Source organism: Spermophilus citellus (assembly GCF_964194105.1).
Source record: "Spermophilus citellus genome assembly, chromosome: 6".
Taxonomy (NCBI): domain Eukaryota; kingdom Metazoa; phylum Chordata; class Mammalia; order Rodentia; family Sciuridae; genus Spermophilus; species Spermophilus citellus.
Window position 1 is genome coordinate 159,304,084 of NC_138187.1, and position 15,343 is coordinate 159,319,426.

General features: G+C 39.3%; 1 protein-coding gene across 1 annotated transcript; it reads left to right on the top strand.

Annotated features, from left to right (window-relative positions):
- The first annotated feature begins 5,589 nt into the window (after positions 1 to 5,589).
- On the top strand, positions 5,590 to 15,125 carry TNFSF18 (TNF superfamily member 18). Its single transcript, XM_081299167.1, has 3 exons — positions 5,590 to 5,719; positions 11,792 to 11,825; positions 13,910 to 15,125. Exons 1-3 carry the CDS (start codon positions 5,591 to 5,593, stop codon positions 14,254 to 14,256), a joined length of 510 nt encoding a protein of 169 aa, XP_081155293.1. The 5' UTR covers position 5,590; the 3' UTR covers positions 14,257 to 15,125.
- The last annotated feature ends 218 nt before the right edge of the window (positions 15,126 to 15,343 follow it).

Consider the following 15,343-nt stretch of genomic DNA (forward strand, 5'->3'; position numbering starts at 1 on the left):
GTATATCATACTATCCAGAAACTTCAATAATATAATGGAGTTAAAGAAGATGATACTAAGTGAAGTTAGCCAATCCCCCAAAACCAAATGCCAAATGTTTTCTCTGATATAAGGAGGCTGATTCATAGAGGGGTAGGAAGGGAGAGGATGGCAGGAAGAGACGAACTCTAGATAGGGCAGAGGGGTGGGAGGGGAAGGGAGAAGGAAGAGGGTAATTAATGATGGTAAAATGTGATGATCATCATTATCCAAAGTCCATGTTTGAAGACACGAATTGGTGTGAATATATGTTGTATACAACCAGAGATATGAAAAATTGTGCTCTATATGTATAATCAGAATTGTAATGCATTCTGCTGACATATATAAATAAAAAAATTTTAAAAATAGTAATTGATTGGCCTAGGAGAGTGAAATACTATGAGATTTTTTTCACTTGCCTCACCTCTCTTCAGACTTACATCTTAGCCTGGACACTACCTTTTTAATAAAATTTTCCCTGCCCTTTAGGAAGGTCAGGTATTTAGTGTTCACACTTCTCCCTATGTAGGTCTTTTGTCCTTTTCCCTAGATACTGGTAAGAAAACAACAACAACAACAACAACAACAACAAGATAGACTGGCCTTTGTCTAATAACTGCACTTGGTACAGAGAAGGCATTCAATAATGTTTCCTAAATGAATGGGGGCGGGGGGAGGTAACATATTGTTCTGTTGTAGTTAGGGGTTATTTTTGTATAGAAAAGTTTATTTTTTCTTATTCATTGCCCAAATAAAAACAATCTAGCTATGAACCTCAATGCTAAAAATGAAAAAGCAGATGAGAAAGTATTTTGTGGATTTCTATATGAACATATGTTCTAAGTGGTGTTGAAATTAGTGAATGTGCTGAGTGTTCTCCAGTGGAGCTGTTGTGCAGTAGTTTGGAGGAGTTATTTTAGGACTTTGCCAAATGGGGAAACCAAAGAGAAGAGTCAAGGGAAAATACTTCCCCAACCCCCTTTTGAAGGCCTATGAAAACCAGCAGCTGTGGGGAGAATACTTTGTTCCAGGACTCTTAAGACCTTCTTATTCAACTAGTTGATAGGTAAAATACATAATTCTCCATGTGATATTAGGCAAGGTATGATTTAACAGCAATGCCCATTCATTACAGGTTCCAAGGTGATGTTTGATGGTTTTAAATAGGTAGAGTCATGCCATATTGCACAATGGAAAGTCTATTTTCAGTACAGATTCCAAGCAGGAAGCCACATTTCTCATCAAAAGGTGTTTAAGATGCATCTGCCACAGCCAGGATACTGACACAGTGCTGATTAGTCTAGAAAGGACGTACACCTACACATCGCCAAAATATCTTGCCACTGACAGAGGACTCAGGGTAGAGAGACAGGGACCTATAATACCCACAGCCAAAGACTGGCAGGAAGGCGGATGGCTAACACAGAAAGTCATGAATGAAAATTGGCCAGTAGACCTGTTACTTTACAACTGCACTTGAGCAGTTGTAAAACAGAGAATGAAGAATTTGGTAAGAGTTCCAAAAAAGTAGACTTGCAAAAACAGTACAAAGCAAGACAATGTGGGGCAAACAAACAAACAAACAACAACAAGAATCCCCAGATGTGAAATCAAAACATAATTTGAACTTGGGGCTGGGTTGTGACTCAGTAGTAGAGCGCTTGTCTCGCATGTGTGGAGAACTGGGTCCGATCCTCAGCACCACAAAAGTAAATAAAATAAAGGTATTGTCCCTATCTACAACTAAAAAAAAGTCTTTAAGTTAAATAAAAAATAAAACATAATTTGAACTTAAAAATATTTCCTAGGCCATCTTGATTGGGGTCATACTAGTTCTTTAGAGAGGATGTCCTGGAGATTGCTATGAGAACTTCTATGTATCTTTTAGAATTTATCATCATATCATATGCACATTTGCACATTCATGTCTATATACATGTCTGTACACATATTTACTTATGCATACTGAGCTAAACATACACTTCTTACAGAAAAGGCATTTATTAATTTTAATAGACACTGTTGTTGCCTTCATAAAGTTCCAACTTTAAAACTCTCTTTACACTATCATATCTGTCTACTTTTTCCATCTCTCTCACCTATGTATCTATATCCAAATATCTTCAAGCCAAATGAGCCCTATTTGTTATGACTATGAATACTTCAATTCTAGAGTGTCCAAAGTCACACAGGTACTTTTTTTCACAGAATTCTGACATACTGAATAGGACTGAACATGTGACACCAAACACAAGAATAAAATCATGATTAACAGTTGCATAAGGAAAATGTGGCAAGGAGTGAGACCGGAGCAATGCAGGATTTGGGAGGAAAGTGATATCAGTTTCCCAAAGACCTTATTACACTCCCCACCCTATATACTCCAGAAGGGATCTTCTTGACACCCTTTAGCATAAGAGGCAGAAGAAATGTTCAGTGAGGCAACAGATGAGGGTTCATTCCCTCTTCTACCTCCATGGACAAATGATTCACCCTCCTGTCACTTTCATCATTTTTATAGATAGAGATATCAGTCCATGGCAGCTTGAGGTTCAAATGTGATGAGTGTGCACAGTTCTAGAAGGCACACAGTTGGCACAAAGTAGGTGACTAATGCATTTAGTGTGGTTTAGTCAATAACTGAACTCAAGTTGCTATATAATTGATTCATTGAGATTTCAAAGCAGTTTTTTGAATACAGTTAAAATTCCTTAAACATAGTTTGGATCCTTTTTTTCTTTTTTCAATCAGAAAAATACAGAAAGAATTTCTTTACTGTTTTGTTCAGAAATTCCCCCATTTGCAGCTCTTGAGTAAGAATGACGAGGAGGTTCAGGGTACAGCTCGGTGGTGGAGTGTTTGCTAGCATGCACATGATATGGAGCACTGCACACGCACACACATACACAGGAAAAAAGGCTGGGAGGTTTGTTACTTTATAAATTCTATTTTTAATCTTTAACCTTTACGGAAGCTTATACCTCTGAACAGTTATTCCTCAAATTTTAATCACTCTTTCAAGAAAGAGTATCCTTTTCTCAATGATTTTAGATTTTTTAGATCTATTTTCTGAGGTTTGTTCTGTATGCAGTATTAATTTGAGCATCTTTGTTCTATATGCAGTATTAATTTGAGCATCTGTCTCCCTGTTTGTAAGTTTTTCATATGGTTGGTTGGCAGATTCCTCAGCAGTTGTGATTTTTTAAATTTATATCCCCCAGAGCTTTTAGTAGAATAGTGGGCAGATAGTAAATGTTCAAACTTGATTTGCTAGGTGGACTTATTTTTTAAAAATCTCATCCTCAGAGAGCTGAGCCAGGACAGGCCATAAACACAAAAGTTTGAGTTTGTGGGTCATCTACCTCTTGTCAGACTCTGAGACATCACATGCAATCCTCATAGGTTATAACAAAAAGGTACCAACTCTGACTCATTACTGTGGGATTTCAAAAAGCCTGTCCTACTCTCACCTGTCCTAACTTGAAGATTCTTCATTTCTAAGCCCTGTTTCATGGAGAGGCCTGGAATGTAGCCTTCATGAGATAAGAGTATCATTTTTCTTAAGATGCTATCAATGAAGTTAAAATAATTCATTAAGATATACCAAAGCCTAACCTCCATCAAGGACAGAAGGAGGAACTGGATTTATCTGCAATGGTTCCTCATGTGAATAAATGTTTACTGAAGTGAGTAAGCAGGACAGTTCCACCTAAAACTTGGAGAGGGGACAGGAGAAGAAACAGACCAAAAAAGCAAGAAGGAAATGGCTCTCCTTTTCAGTGGTCCGTTTAAATCCAGAGCCCGAGGGTCTGCACTCCAGCTCCAGGCGTGGCAAAAGGCAGGAGCTGGAGGTCAAGGCACCCTCCTCGTTGGAGAGCCAGGCTGTCACTCACCCCTGAACTGCACCGAGCACAGAGCCTAAAACATCTGCTGCCCTGTGTGATCATCCTCTTTATTATCAAGCTAAAATAGGGCCAAGTTAAAACAGGATGGTTCAGTTCCAAAAATAGTATCCTGGGCTTGGATCTGCTCTCCATTATTAACCATCTGTTAGTGGTTCAAGGCACCCCTCCATGCCTATTACCCTTAGCTTCCTCTCTGAAAAAAGAGGATGTTAAATCTCTTTTTTCTAATTAAAAAAAAAATCTTTATTTCTCTCTTTTTTTTTCTTTAAAATCCTTTCATCTTGGGCTAGGGTCATAGCTCAGTGGTAGAGCACTTGCCTCGCACATGTGAGGTTTGATTCTTAGCATCACATACAAGTAAAGATCCATTGAAAACTAAAAAAAAAATATTAAAAAATCCTTATCTCTTTCATTTAAGTGAATTTCAGTTGAATTATTTCCCATGGGAAATATAATGAATTATCTTTCTTTTCTGGGATTTCATAATGGAATTAACCATCAACACATTTCTAAAGACGGCGGAGAAAAGATAAATTAATTCTTATGAAACATTCCTTATAAACTAAACTTTTCACATTTATTTCATTCTTGCAAAAGTATTATGAAGTAGAAATTTTCTCTACTTTACAGTTAAGGAAGTTGTGGCTTAGAGAAGTCTAGTAATAAGCCTAAAGCCACAGAGCAGGTAGGAGCTAGGTGGTACCAGGCCTGGCTCTCAGGGTCTACATGAATGAAAAGCTCAGGTTCCCCCTAGGCCTGATGCTGGGTGTACTTTCCGAGGTACAGAAGGTAGTAGGTACCCCACCCATTTCAACAGATGGACAGACTGAACTGAGGACAGAAGAATTCCTCAATTTTGTAGTAAATAAGCATTTTGATGACAGAAAGAAATCACACTTGTTTATAAAACAGAGTCTAAGTTCAGGCTGGTGACAAATCGTAGGAAAATAGCCTTTCATATGATAACTTTATTTCTATTTGATCCCAGCATCGGCACTTCAGAGTTTTTAAATGGTGAAATATGACAAATTGAGTTTGTTGTGTTTTTAAATTTTTTATTAAATTCTAGTAATATATTTGATATTGCTCAACGTTATCGAGGTGCACCTGACAGTAAAATTGTATGTGCATAAGGTATGCTTACCTGATGACTTCATTAAGAGCCTTTTTCTAAATGGTGCATCCAGTTCCCCAACACACTGCTTCACTGTTCATGACATCTCTCATGTTATAAACTTTTATTTCAAACTTTATTTCTTCTTATAAAAGTAATTTTCTCCACTGGAAATGATTAGGAAGGCTTCCCCAGCTGGGCATAGACCACAGCACACTGTAGCCAGCACTACACTTCCTCATGCTTCAGGAAAGACTTTCCTCTGAACTTCCCTTGTACATCTCTTTCTTTTTTCCCCCCCTGTGTTTGTGTTGGCTGTAAGCCTTTCAGTCCTTGCGTGTATTTGGCCAGGTGCCGAATGAGAGTCAGCACTTAGCCTGGAAGTATCATTTTCCAACACTGACAGAAGGAAAACTCCGCCTCCCACACCCACTTCTAATTACCATAATGCTACAAAACATGGCATTGCATCCTTCACCCACCACTTGTGAGTGTCTACTTTTCACAGCTCTCATTTCTCCAGAGAAGGATTTTGAGCCACATGGAGAACATGCCTTTAAGCTACCCAGGTCCCCAGGGAGCACAGAGATGGTCCTATAAGCGATGGCTCCTCTGCTCAGCAATACTTCTGACGGTTTGCTCTTTCAGTGCACTAATCCTTCCTTTTCTCCCACTCAAGGTAAGGAGGAAGCAGAACCTGAGATGACTGTTTATTAGGATGCCTTACTTGTTTGTTAGTCTAGTTATTTTCATTACTCCTCAGTATTGTAGAGATAGTTGGAAGGAAGAGACCTGTGAGTGCAAATAGAGTAAATATAATCTTGATCTTATAGTGGCATGGTTTTTGGAGCTTATTTGTGTGTTTTGAGACAAAAGCATCAGGAAGTGCTAAATGTTAGCTGCAGAACTGAGCTAGATGTAAAAGATAATTGATTGAGTCAACGGATTGGCAAATGCCTGTGGAGTATGTTTTGCCTTTCTGGGACTCTGCTCTACCTTCTTGAGAGGACAAACAAAGGAATAAAACAGGGTGCCTTTCCTCAGGAAATTGTAGGCAAGCTACAATCTTGTAGAGGGAAAAGATTCCAGAAGATAATAGAGGGCAGAAAAAGGTAAGTTACATGTGGTTAGCATGTCTTTGAGAGAGGAAATAGCACTGGTCCAGCAGTACAAAAATATGGATTCTGGTTCCAGGTCTCTCAATAATCAGCTATTTAAATTTGAGAAAATCATTTAATCTCTCTGGTTCTTTGCTTTTTCATCTGAAAAACAGTGGTAGGGGAATGGCTTTGATATTACCATGTTGCTGCTTGCTATAAAATAGAATGATCAATAATTTATCTAATATTGGTATGTACACAAAGCTTTAGTAATTCAAAAGTGGGTGCAGACTTTGGGTTGGAGTAATCCAGGAAGGCTTCATGGAAGAAGGAGGAAGTAAGTGCCTATCTGGGAAGCCCCTGATGCTGATCAGGAATTTCCCACTGAGCTGCAGTGCAAGATGTGGGACCAGAGAATGGGATTGTCCATGGGAATGGAGATAAGTTAGCTTCTTTACTAGAAGATTTTCTCTGATGACTGTTACCAAAAAGAAAATAGGAAGCATTATATAATTCAGGAGTGAACCCATTTGGGGGTACATCTGAAGACTGCACCTTGGGTATATGCCCTTCTTAAGGAAGAGCTGGGGTGTGACTACAGAAACATTTCTCTAAAGGTACTGACAAGAAGATTTCAAAGATGTGGTTCTACTACATCAGAGGCACTCCTAATCACAGACCTTCTCTCTCAGGGATGTATCAAAAACATGTGTGGACTTTCTAGAGCAATGAAGTTTGAGCAGAAAGAAAAGAATTGCCAGAATTTCTGAGCATTTAGGTTTCTGAAGAAGAGGAATGATGAGGATAGCAATAACTTCCATTTAGAAGTGCTTTCTTCTGAAACTTCAAGTTTTATCAGGCAGATGGCTCTGAAGAACATTGAATGCAGGTGTCACCATGACTAGAACGGGAGGGAAATACCTTTCTCAAAGGACACCTCTTGCCAGAATCAAACTTGGTTAATCCTCATTTTTCAACTATGATTCTAAATCCTCTCTCCTAAAGAACATGAAGTTTTTCAATGAAAAGATAGTCCAGAGTTTGTTCCAAATTTAGGGAAATGTGACAGGATGCTTAGAAGGCTAGTTTCTCTGATGAGCCTCCACTTTCCACCTGCCTGCACCTCCCTTTCCCTTTTGGCCATTAATAAACATCTTTGGAGAGGAGATCTGAGTGGCTGGCAGATGGTGAGTCATTGTGAGGCAGCCACTTCCACCTTCTCATGGACCCAGAAATTTTATTTTATTTTGTTCTCCACTTAGTTTTTATATACAAATCCCCACTTTTACAAATGTTAGATGGGAAGTTTGGCTCATTTTACACCAATAGATATTTCCTTGGGAGAAAAAAACAAATCATTTCCTCCCTTGAAAGATTCATTTAACTAAATGGTTAACTAAAAGGATAGGCTTGAGCTCAAGGAGTGTGGTCAATCTCCAGAGAACATAACCTCACATAAGTAAGTTGTCTCTAAGAAACCAAATGTTCAGTAAAGTCCCCTGTTACAGTGAAATAAAGGACACTTCCAGAAGGGGAAGCTGTACTTGCACTCAAAAGCACAGTAGATTGTATTTCCAAGTGATGATCTGCTTAGGGTTGCTTCAAAAAAAGAATTGAGTTTTTGCCATTTTGAGCTCATCTATTTAAGTCTAGGCTTAAACTAAAGTAAGGTTACAAGAACAACTGATCCTTCTAAGTAAAAACAAGTGAAACTGGAAGTCCCATGCCCTTCTTTATAAGAGGGTACTTACTCCTTTCAAACATCATCAGAATTATAAATAGAAACTGACCTGTGGAGTTCTGAATAAGACAAGCTGGGTTTGGATCTCAGCCTTGCCTCTTACAGTCTCCTGGCCTTGGGCTAGTTACTTAATTAGGCGTCTCCTCGTTGCCTCGTTTGTAAAGGATCATGCCAATTCTTTTTTTTTTTAATATTGTTTTTAATTTTTTTTTATTGGTTGTTCACAACATTACAAAGCTCTTGACATATCATATTTCATACATTAGATTGAAATGGGTTATGAACTCCCAATTTTACCCCAAATGCAGATTGCAGAATCACGTCGGTTACACATCCACAATTTTACATAATGCCCTATTAGTAATTGTTGTATTCTGCTACCTTTCCTATCCCCTACTATCCCCCCTCCCCTCCCCTCCCATCTTCCATGCCAATTCTTACAGAGTTGCTTTAAGGATTAATGAGATAGGACAGTGCCTGACAAGCTTGACAAGTGCTATGCTCTCAACAGATGGTGATTAGTGTTTGCAACATTACTATTAGTGAGATTACAATGAATGTAAACTTAACAAAATCTTTTAACAATATGGATATTCTTTCCCAATTTATCTCTTCCTCAAAGGCCATACCTTTCAGCCAACCTGATAATTTTTCAATTAGACTTCATTTATGGCAATAATTACAGAAAACCACAGTGGCAATTTCTATAGCTCTATATAGTAAAATCTAGATATTAAAGCAGCTTGCAATACAGTATCTGTAGTTTCTGGCTCTGGCAATTCATACAACCATGGTCTTGAATTTTCTCTATACTTTTTATACACTGTGGTACGTGGCGTGAGATCTATGGAATGTATCTTGGCACTCATTTATAATTATATTGTTACTTAATTGCTTTGTGTGTGTGTGTAAGCATGTCTTTCTAGAAAGATTATAAACTTTTTTTTTTTTTTTGGTACTAGGGATTGAACCCAGGGGCATTTAAACACTGAGCACATCCCCAGGCCATTTTTTAATATTTTATTTAGAGACAGAGCCTCACTAAGTTGCTGAGGCTGACTTTGAACTTGCAATCCTCCTGCCTCAGCCTCCCAACCACTGGGATTACAGGCGTGTGCCACCCCAGCCATCTGAAAGATCATAAACTTCTTAAGAACATTAAATTGATCTCTTTAGCTTTCAATGCTATTGTAAGCTGTAATGATGTTGGGAATTTAGTACTTAAATTTTTGTCAATTCTTCATTATAATTAGCATCATTACCAAAATAGCTAATATTTATTGAACAGGTTCAAGCAGGTTAAATGGGAAAGCCCTTCACAAGAATCACCTCATTTAACCCCAACAACGACTTCAATGAGCTTTGTGCTATTATTTTCCAGATGAGGAAGTTGGGTTCAGAGAAGCTCTGTCACATGCCTATCAGGGGTTGATCTAAACTGAATTTCAGCTTCTCTCCTAAGACCACCAATATGAGGAGAAAAAAAAATACAAGAACAAAATCAGTGACAGGGAATCTAGTGATTTATTTCTTAGAATGGTGGCTTCTAGTCTTTTCTACTCTACTTCCTTCTCAATAAAACGTTCTCATTATAATGTCCAACATATGTATGCTAACTGGGGTTTCAGTTTTGCTCTAGAAGCAGCCTAAAATTTCCCGGTCCATTCATCCTTTCCACTGGACTTGGATTCTCTTCAGACATCAAACGTCTGTTCCCATTCTCACACTCAGCTGACAGTTTTGCCTTGCGGTTTCAAGAGGAAACAGGAGTGTGAGGGAAGAAGACTCAGAGCCACCCATCTACCTCTTGTGTCCTTGAATACTGCTTCTGTCCTGACAAGGGCCTACCTCTTTGACTTGGCACCAGCCAGGCTCCACCCAGCTCTTCCCTTCCTGGAGAGCAATCCTTGTCCAGTTTCTCTTTTCTTGTTTATCCTTAAATCCATTCTAATTAAGCTTCTTCCCTCATCACATCACAGAAACTACTTTTGTCAGGAACTCCAATGACTGCCGTTACTAAAGCCACGGATCCATTCTCTGCCCTTTACTTTCGTACCTATCAGAAGGATTTGATAGCAGCTGGTCACTCCTTTCCCTAAGACACTTTCTTCTCAGACTCACTGCCTTTCCCTCAGTTTCCTCTGCTGGTTCCTCATTCTCTGACCCCTGAACATGGCAGTGTCCTGGTGTTCATCACCGTCTGCATGCCCTGACTTGACGGTCTCACACAACTTCACAACTTAGAGCAACAAGCTGAAGATACCCAGATTTGTATCACCAGAACCCCTTATGTCCTGCTGACTACTCCACCCCTTACCTGGACACCTACTGATCATCATGAATGTAGCATCTCCCAAACCAACTCCTGACTGGGCCCCCTCTAAATTCACTGTGCCCATCTCAGCAACTGGCTTTCCTGGCACTTCAGCCCAGAACCTTGGCATCACCCTGGTGTCACACTTGCCTCTCTCACGCCCTGTCCCATGTTCCTGTCAGGCATCCCAGTGAGCCCTTTTCTTCCAAGCTTCTCCCCATCTCCACCCTGGGTCCCTAATCGGTGGCCCTTGTTCTCTTGCCAAGATGAACACAATGATCTCTGCTCTCACTGCTCCTGTCCTTGCCTCTTTAGTTCACTTCTAGCACAGCAGCCAGAGAAATCCTAAAGAAAGAACATGTATAAATCTTTCTTTTTATCCAATAGCTTTATTTTATTTATTTATCTTTATGTGGTGCTGAGTATTGAACCCAGGGCCTCACACATGCTAGGTAAGCGCTCTACCGCTGAGCTACAGCCACAGCCCTGCACCAATCTTTTAAGTTCAAAAAAGTCACGAGTCTTTTTGTCACAAGGAAACCCAAGAACTCTGATGGTACAAAAAAAAATTGTGGTTGTACCTAATTGAAACAGAGAGCTCCCAAACTTCCTCATGCTGAGAATAAAAACTCCTCACACTGAGGACCAGGCGAAGAGAGCTAAAACGGACATATTCTCTGGCCAGCTAGAGCTACACATGTATGTCATTGGCTTTTGTTTCTGTAAATGGGAACTGCTTCTGTGGGACCAATCTAGCTGTTTCTCCCCAGTTTGATCAAACTGCATAAAAATTATGTTACCTTTTTCCATTTTTTGCCTATTTCTTCTGCCAATGGGTGGCCAAGTCTAATCAGGTAGGTCCCTTGGTTTAGCTGTAATAACACTGTCTTAGTACAAAGTGTCTTAGAGCATTTAGAATTTAAATATTTGTAATGTAAATCAACCACAACTGATAACCTCTTTTAGCATGTAAACTTCAGCACATGGCAGCAGTTGGAAACTGTTGGACCCATTTCTGAGGTTATGGCAGTTGCTTGTGTGAGGTGTGATTATCTGAATAATCGAGGATGAATAATCAATGAGCAAGGATGACTTTATTAAGTCAGAGTTGTAGATATTTTTGGAACTTACTTTCCCATTATTTTAAATCAAGATGAACATAAGTAGAAACTCCATTATTTCCTCCACGTACTAATAGGTCACCTTGCGCAGGCTCTGGGGTGTCTGATGGCTGTTTATAAGAAACTTTTACAGCCAGCGGGAAAGGGCCGAGATCTGTAGTGGTCTTGTGGGTAGACATCAATTGGAATAAGACCTTAATCTTGTGTGAAAGACCCACAAGGAGACAGGTGACCAGCTTCATCCTTTCCCTCTCATTACCCACAAGGAGAGCTAGGTAATGACAGGGAAAGGATGGAGCTGGTCACCTGTCCAGGGAAACAGAGAGTGGGATGCGGTGGAGGGAGAGAGGGATTTGTTTTTCCTTTTATGGCTGTGGTTAAGTGGTTTGCTTCAGAATTCTGAAGCTTTAAATCAGTCAGTCGAGACAGCAGCGATATGTTGTCATCCTGACCAGTTCCTCCTTTCCTTCCACAGCAGGCTGCTACAGACTCCTGCCAGGCCAAGTTTGGTGAGTAGCCTCCCTTGCATTCCTCCCTTGGACTGGTCTTAGTTTTTGATATCAGACGAAACACGTTGCTCTCAAGAAAGCCTGTGTTCCCTGAGACACAGGAATCGACTTTTAATTCTGTTTTGATAAGGACCACACGTTTCAGGATTTTACAAGTGCTTCCCAAAGCTCTGCTCACGTTTCAGATACTGCTAATGTCCAGGAGATGACATGGGAGGTTCCTGGAGACAACGCAGCTGGTGTCAAATGTGTAGAAGAGGAAGGAGCTAAGGCAGTGGCCACTCTCTCTGCTCTTTTCCTTTCTTCACTTAGTTTCTGAGTTACTTTCCCTCATAGTTACCTGATATTTGTTAGAAAATAAAATCACTAAAGTTAATGATTACCTGGAGCATTAGAATATTTCTTAGAATACATACAAAACTTCAAGTAAATACATTTTTGGTGTTGATAGGTTTCAGGTCAAACAAACACCATTTCATTTGAGAGCAGAAGATGAGAATTCACTACTAACTCTGCAACCCCCGGACTCCCATATCACTCAGATCTCCAGGTTTCCTGGGCTTGCAGAGATCAGAAAGTTTCTGTTTACTTGTCCCTGCTTTTCTGTCTTATTTTTGTTTTGCCAGTTAAAGGTATGGAATTCATGCTAAGTTGGAAATCCCTCCTGCATGTGGTAAAAGTTGAGAGACTCTAGCGATCTAAGGAAGTTCCTCCGTGACCCCATTGCTGAATGAATAGGAGAAAGAGTGACAGTACTTCCTGCCATTACGGGTCAAGGGGCAAGAGCTTGCTTGGGGCTCAGGGAGGTTGTTTCTGGCTCTAACCACCTCTCTTTCACTCTCCTCCAGAACCTGTCCTCCAGGTCTTAACATTAGTCATTTACATATGAATGAGAACTTAAGTTGCAATGTTAACTCTGCAGGGCTTGGTCTTCTATAACCCAAATTATAGAAAATAGGAGAACAGGCCAGGTAAGCACTTAGGGTTTAAAAAGAACCTCCTAGGGCCCTGAAACCACATGGCTGTTCAAAACCAACTAATAGGAAAATATTTAAATTTCATATGTACCTATGAAAATGTAGATAGGATCTGGAAACCTTTTTTGTCCCTTGGTGACAGTATTAAACCAGGAATACCTATATTTAAACAAACAGTCAAGTAATTTCTGTTTATAAACTCATGGATTCACCAGTAGCTGGGGGTGGGAGAGCTTAGATAATGATAGCCCATGTAGGTCTTGAATGACACATGCGTACACACTGATGAGAGGAGCCATAATAAAATCATTTGAGCTCAGGAGTCTTGAGTCTAACCTAGGCAAGACAGGAAGACCCTGACTCGAAAAATGAGTGTTGAGAATACAGCAATAAGCAAAATAGAGAAACACTTGTTCTCAAAGATGTTATATTCAAGTATGTGAGACAGACAATATACCAATTAATTTTTAATATGCTACATGCCAACAGCTTCTATGAAGAAGACAAAGTAGGGTAAAGGGAGAGAGTGACAGGAGAGTGTTACTTTATATGGATTAATTAAGGAAGGTGTTATTGGTAAAGCAACATAAAGTAAACAGGATTTACCTGGAGAAAGCATGGATTGCCACTCGAGCTCCCCATTCCTGGTGTGCAGTTCTTGCTTCCTTCCTCATTTTGTCTTTCCTTCCATAAACATTAATTGACAAGAGATTCAGGGCGACTTAACTTGTTTTTCTATGCCAAATATATTTCCCTAGAGCTCTCTGAGCAAGAGCTATACCTAGGATTTGCAGCTTCTTTTAATTTAAAATATTAAAATAATGTTTGAAGAAGACTAGTATAGAGTGTATAAAGAAACAATCTGTGGGTATTAAAGAATTTAATCAAGAAAAGGATAAAATATTGGGGCTGGGGTTGTGGCTCAGTAGTAGAGCGCTTGCCTGGCATGTGTGAGGCACTGGGTTTGATCCCCAGCACCACATAAATAAATTAAATAAACAAAATAAAGGTATTATGTCCATCTACAACTGAAAAATATTTTTTAAAAATATAAAAGGATAAAATAATAAAATATATATGCTTCCTTTTTTCCCTCCCTTTTTCCAGGACCATTACCCTCAAAATGGCAAATGGTACCTCCTGAACCTTCTTGCATGAATAAGACATCTGACTGGAAGCTGACAATCCTTAAGAATGGCTTGTATTTGATTTATGGACAAGTGGTTTTTGATACAACTTACAAAGGAGTTGCTCCTTTTGAGGTGCAGCTACGTAAAAACAAGGATGCCATACAGACTCTAACAAACAACTTTAAAATCCAGACTGTAGGAGGGATTTATGAATTGCACACTGGAGACACAATAGGTTTGATATTTAACAGTGAAGACCAGATTCTAAAAAGTAACACCTACTGGGGGATCGTCTTAGTAGCCAACCTTCAGTTCAACTCCTAGAAATTTGATTTGGTTTCCTCATCCTATCTGGCATATTCAGAGACGGTGGGCAGTTGGAGGGGACAGATCTTCAGTGCCTGTGGTTTGTCAGGGTATACAAATCAAAACAAACTCCTCTACATGTGAGATTTTTTTTTCTCTCATGCGAAAGTGACTCAAAAAAAGGGCCATAGGTTTTTGGTTACCCCTGACACTGGGTCTTCAAAGATACTTCAATAATCCATGACAAAATGAATACAGGTGGCACAGGACAGAAACCCTGAAAGAGATGTGTTTTTTTTCAATCCTTGAATCCCTAGGTGGAAAAATGAGGTCCTATTTCCATGGGAATCTTATCTGGTTTGCTAAAAGGGTGTAGGGTCATGGCCTGTTCTCATTTTCTTGATCTGCTTTATCATTCTTCCCCTATGTCCATCTCTGAGAGTCTCCCAATAAAAAGTAGGCAGGTTGGTGGGTTGGCAATAGTTATAGCAAGAACACCCTACTATAGATGCAGTGTTTCTAGAAGTTACAGAACACTCTTTGAGACGACTGGGACTATACGGGTGGCATGAAATGGATAGTTCTGTATATGGGAATTTCCCTTTGTTTCATCATACTCAGAATACAGGGTTCTTTACAAAACCAATTGGTCAAGGAGGCCTTTCTGAACCTTCACCCAGAGCTTCAATGTTTATTTGTCTAAATAATGTCAATTGTAAATTAAGACTCACCATTAGAAGACTCACCATTAGTAATCAATAGATTTAATACCAGAAATTGATATTTCTGTTGTTATGTTAAGTAATGATTTCATATTTTGAGCTAGTTTTCCTCAGTTTGCAAAATGCTTTCATATACCACATGGCAACTCTATGAAGTTAATGGAGCAAGTATTTTTGGCAAAATTTTAATAGAATGCAGAAGCAGGTGCAACCTAGGTATCCTGCCTTGACTCAACTAGAGATGAATTACTTGGGCTTTTCACTGTATCAGATGTTTTAGCTTCACAACTCAAACAGTGTGAAACAGTGGAAAAAAATTTCTAAAAATAAAGCTTTCTAAAAAAAAAATTTTAGATTCTATTAAAGCTTACTGCTGATAGGTT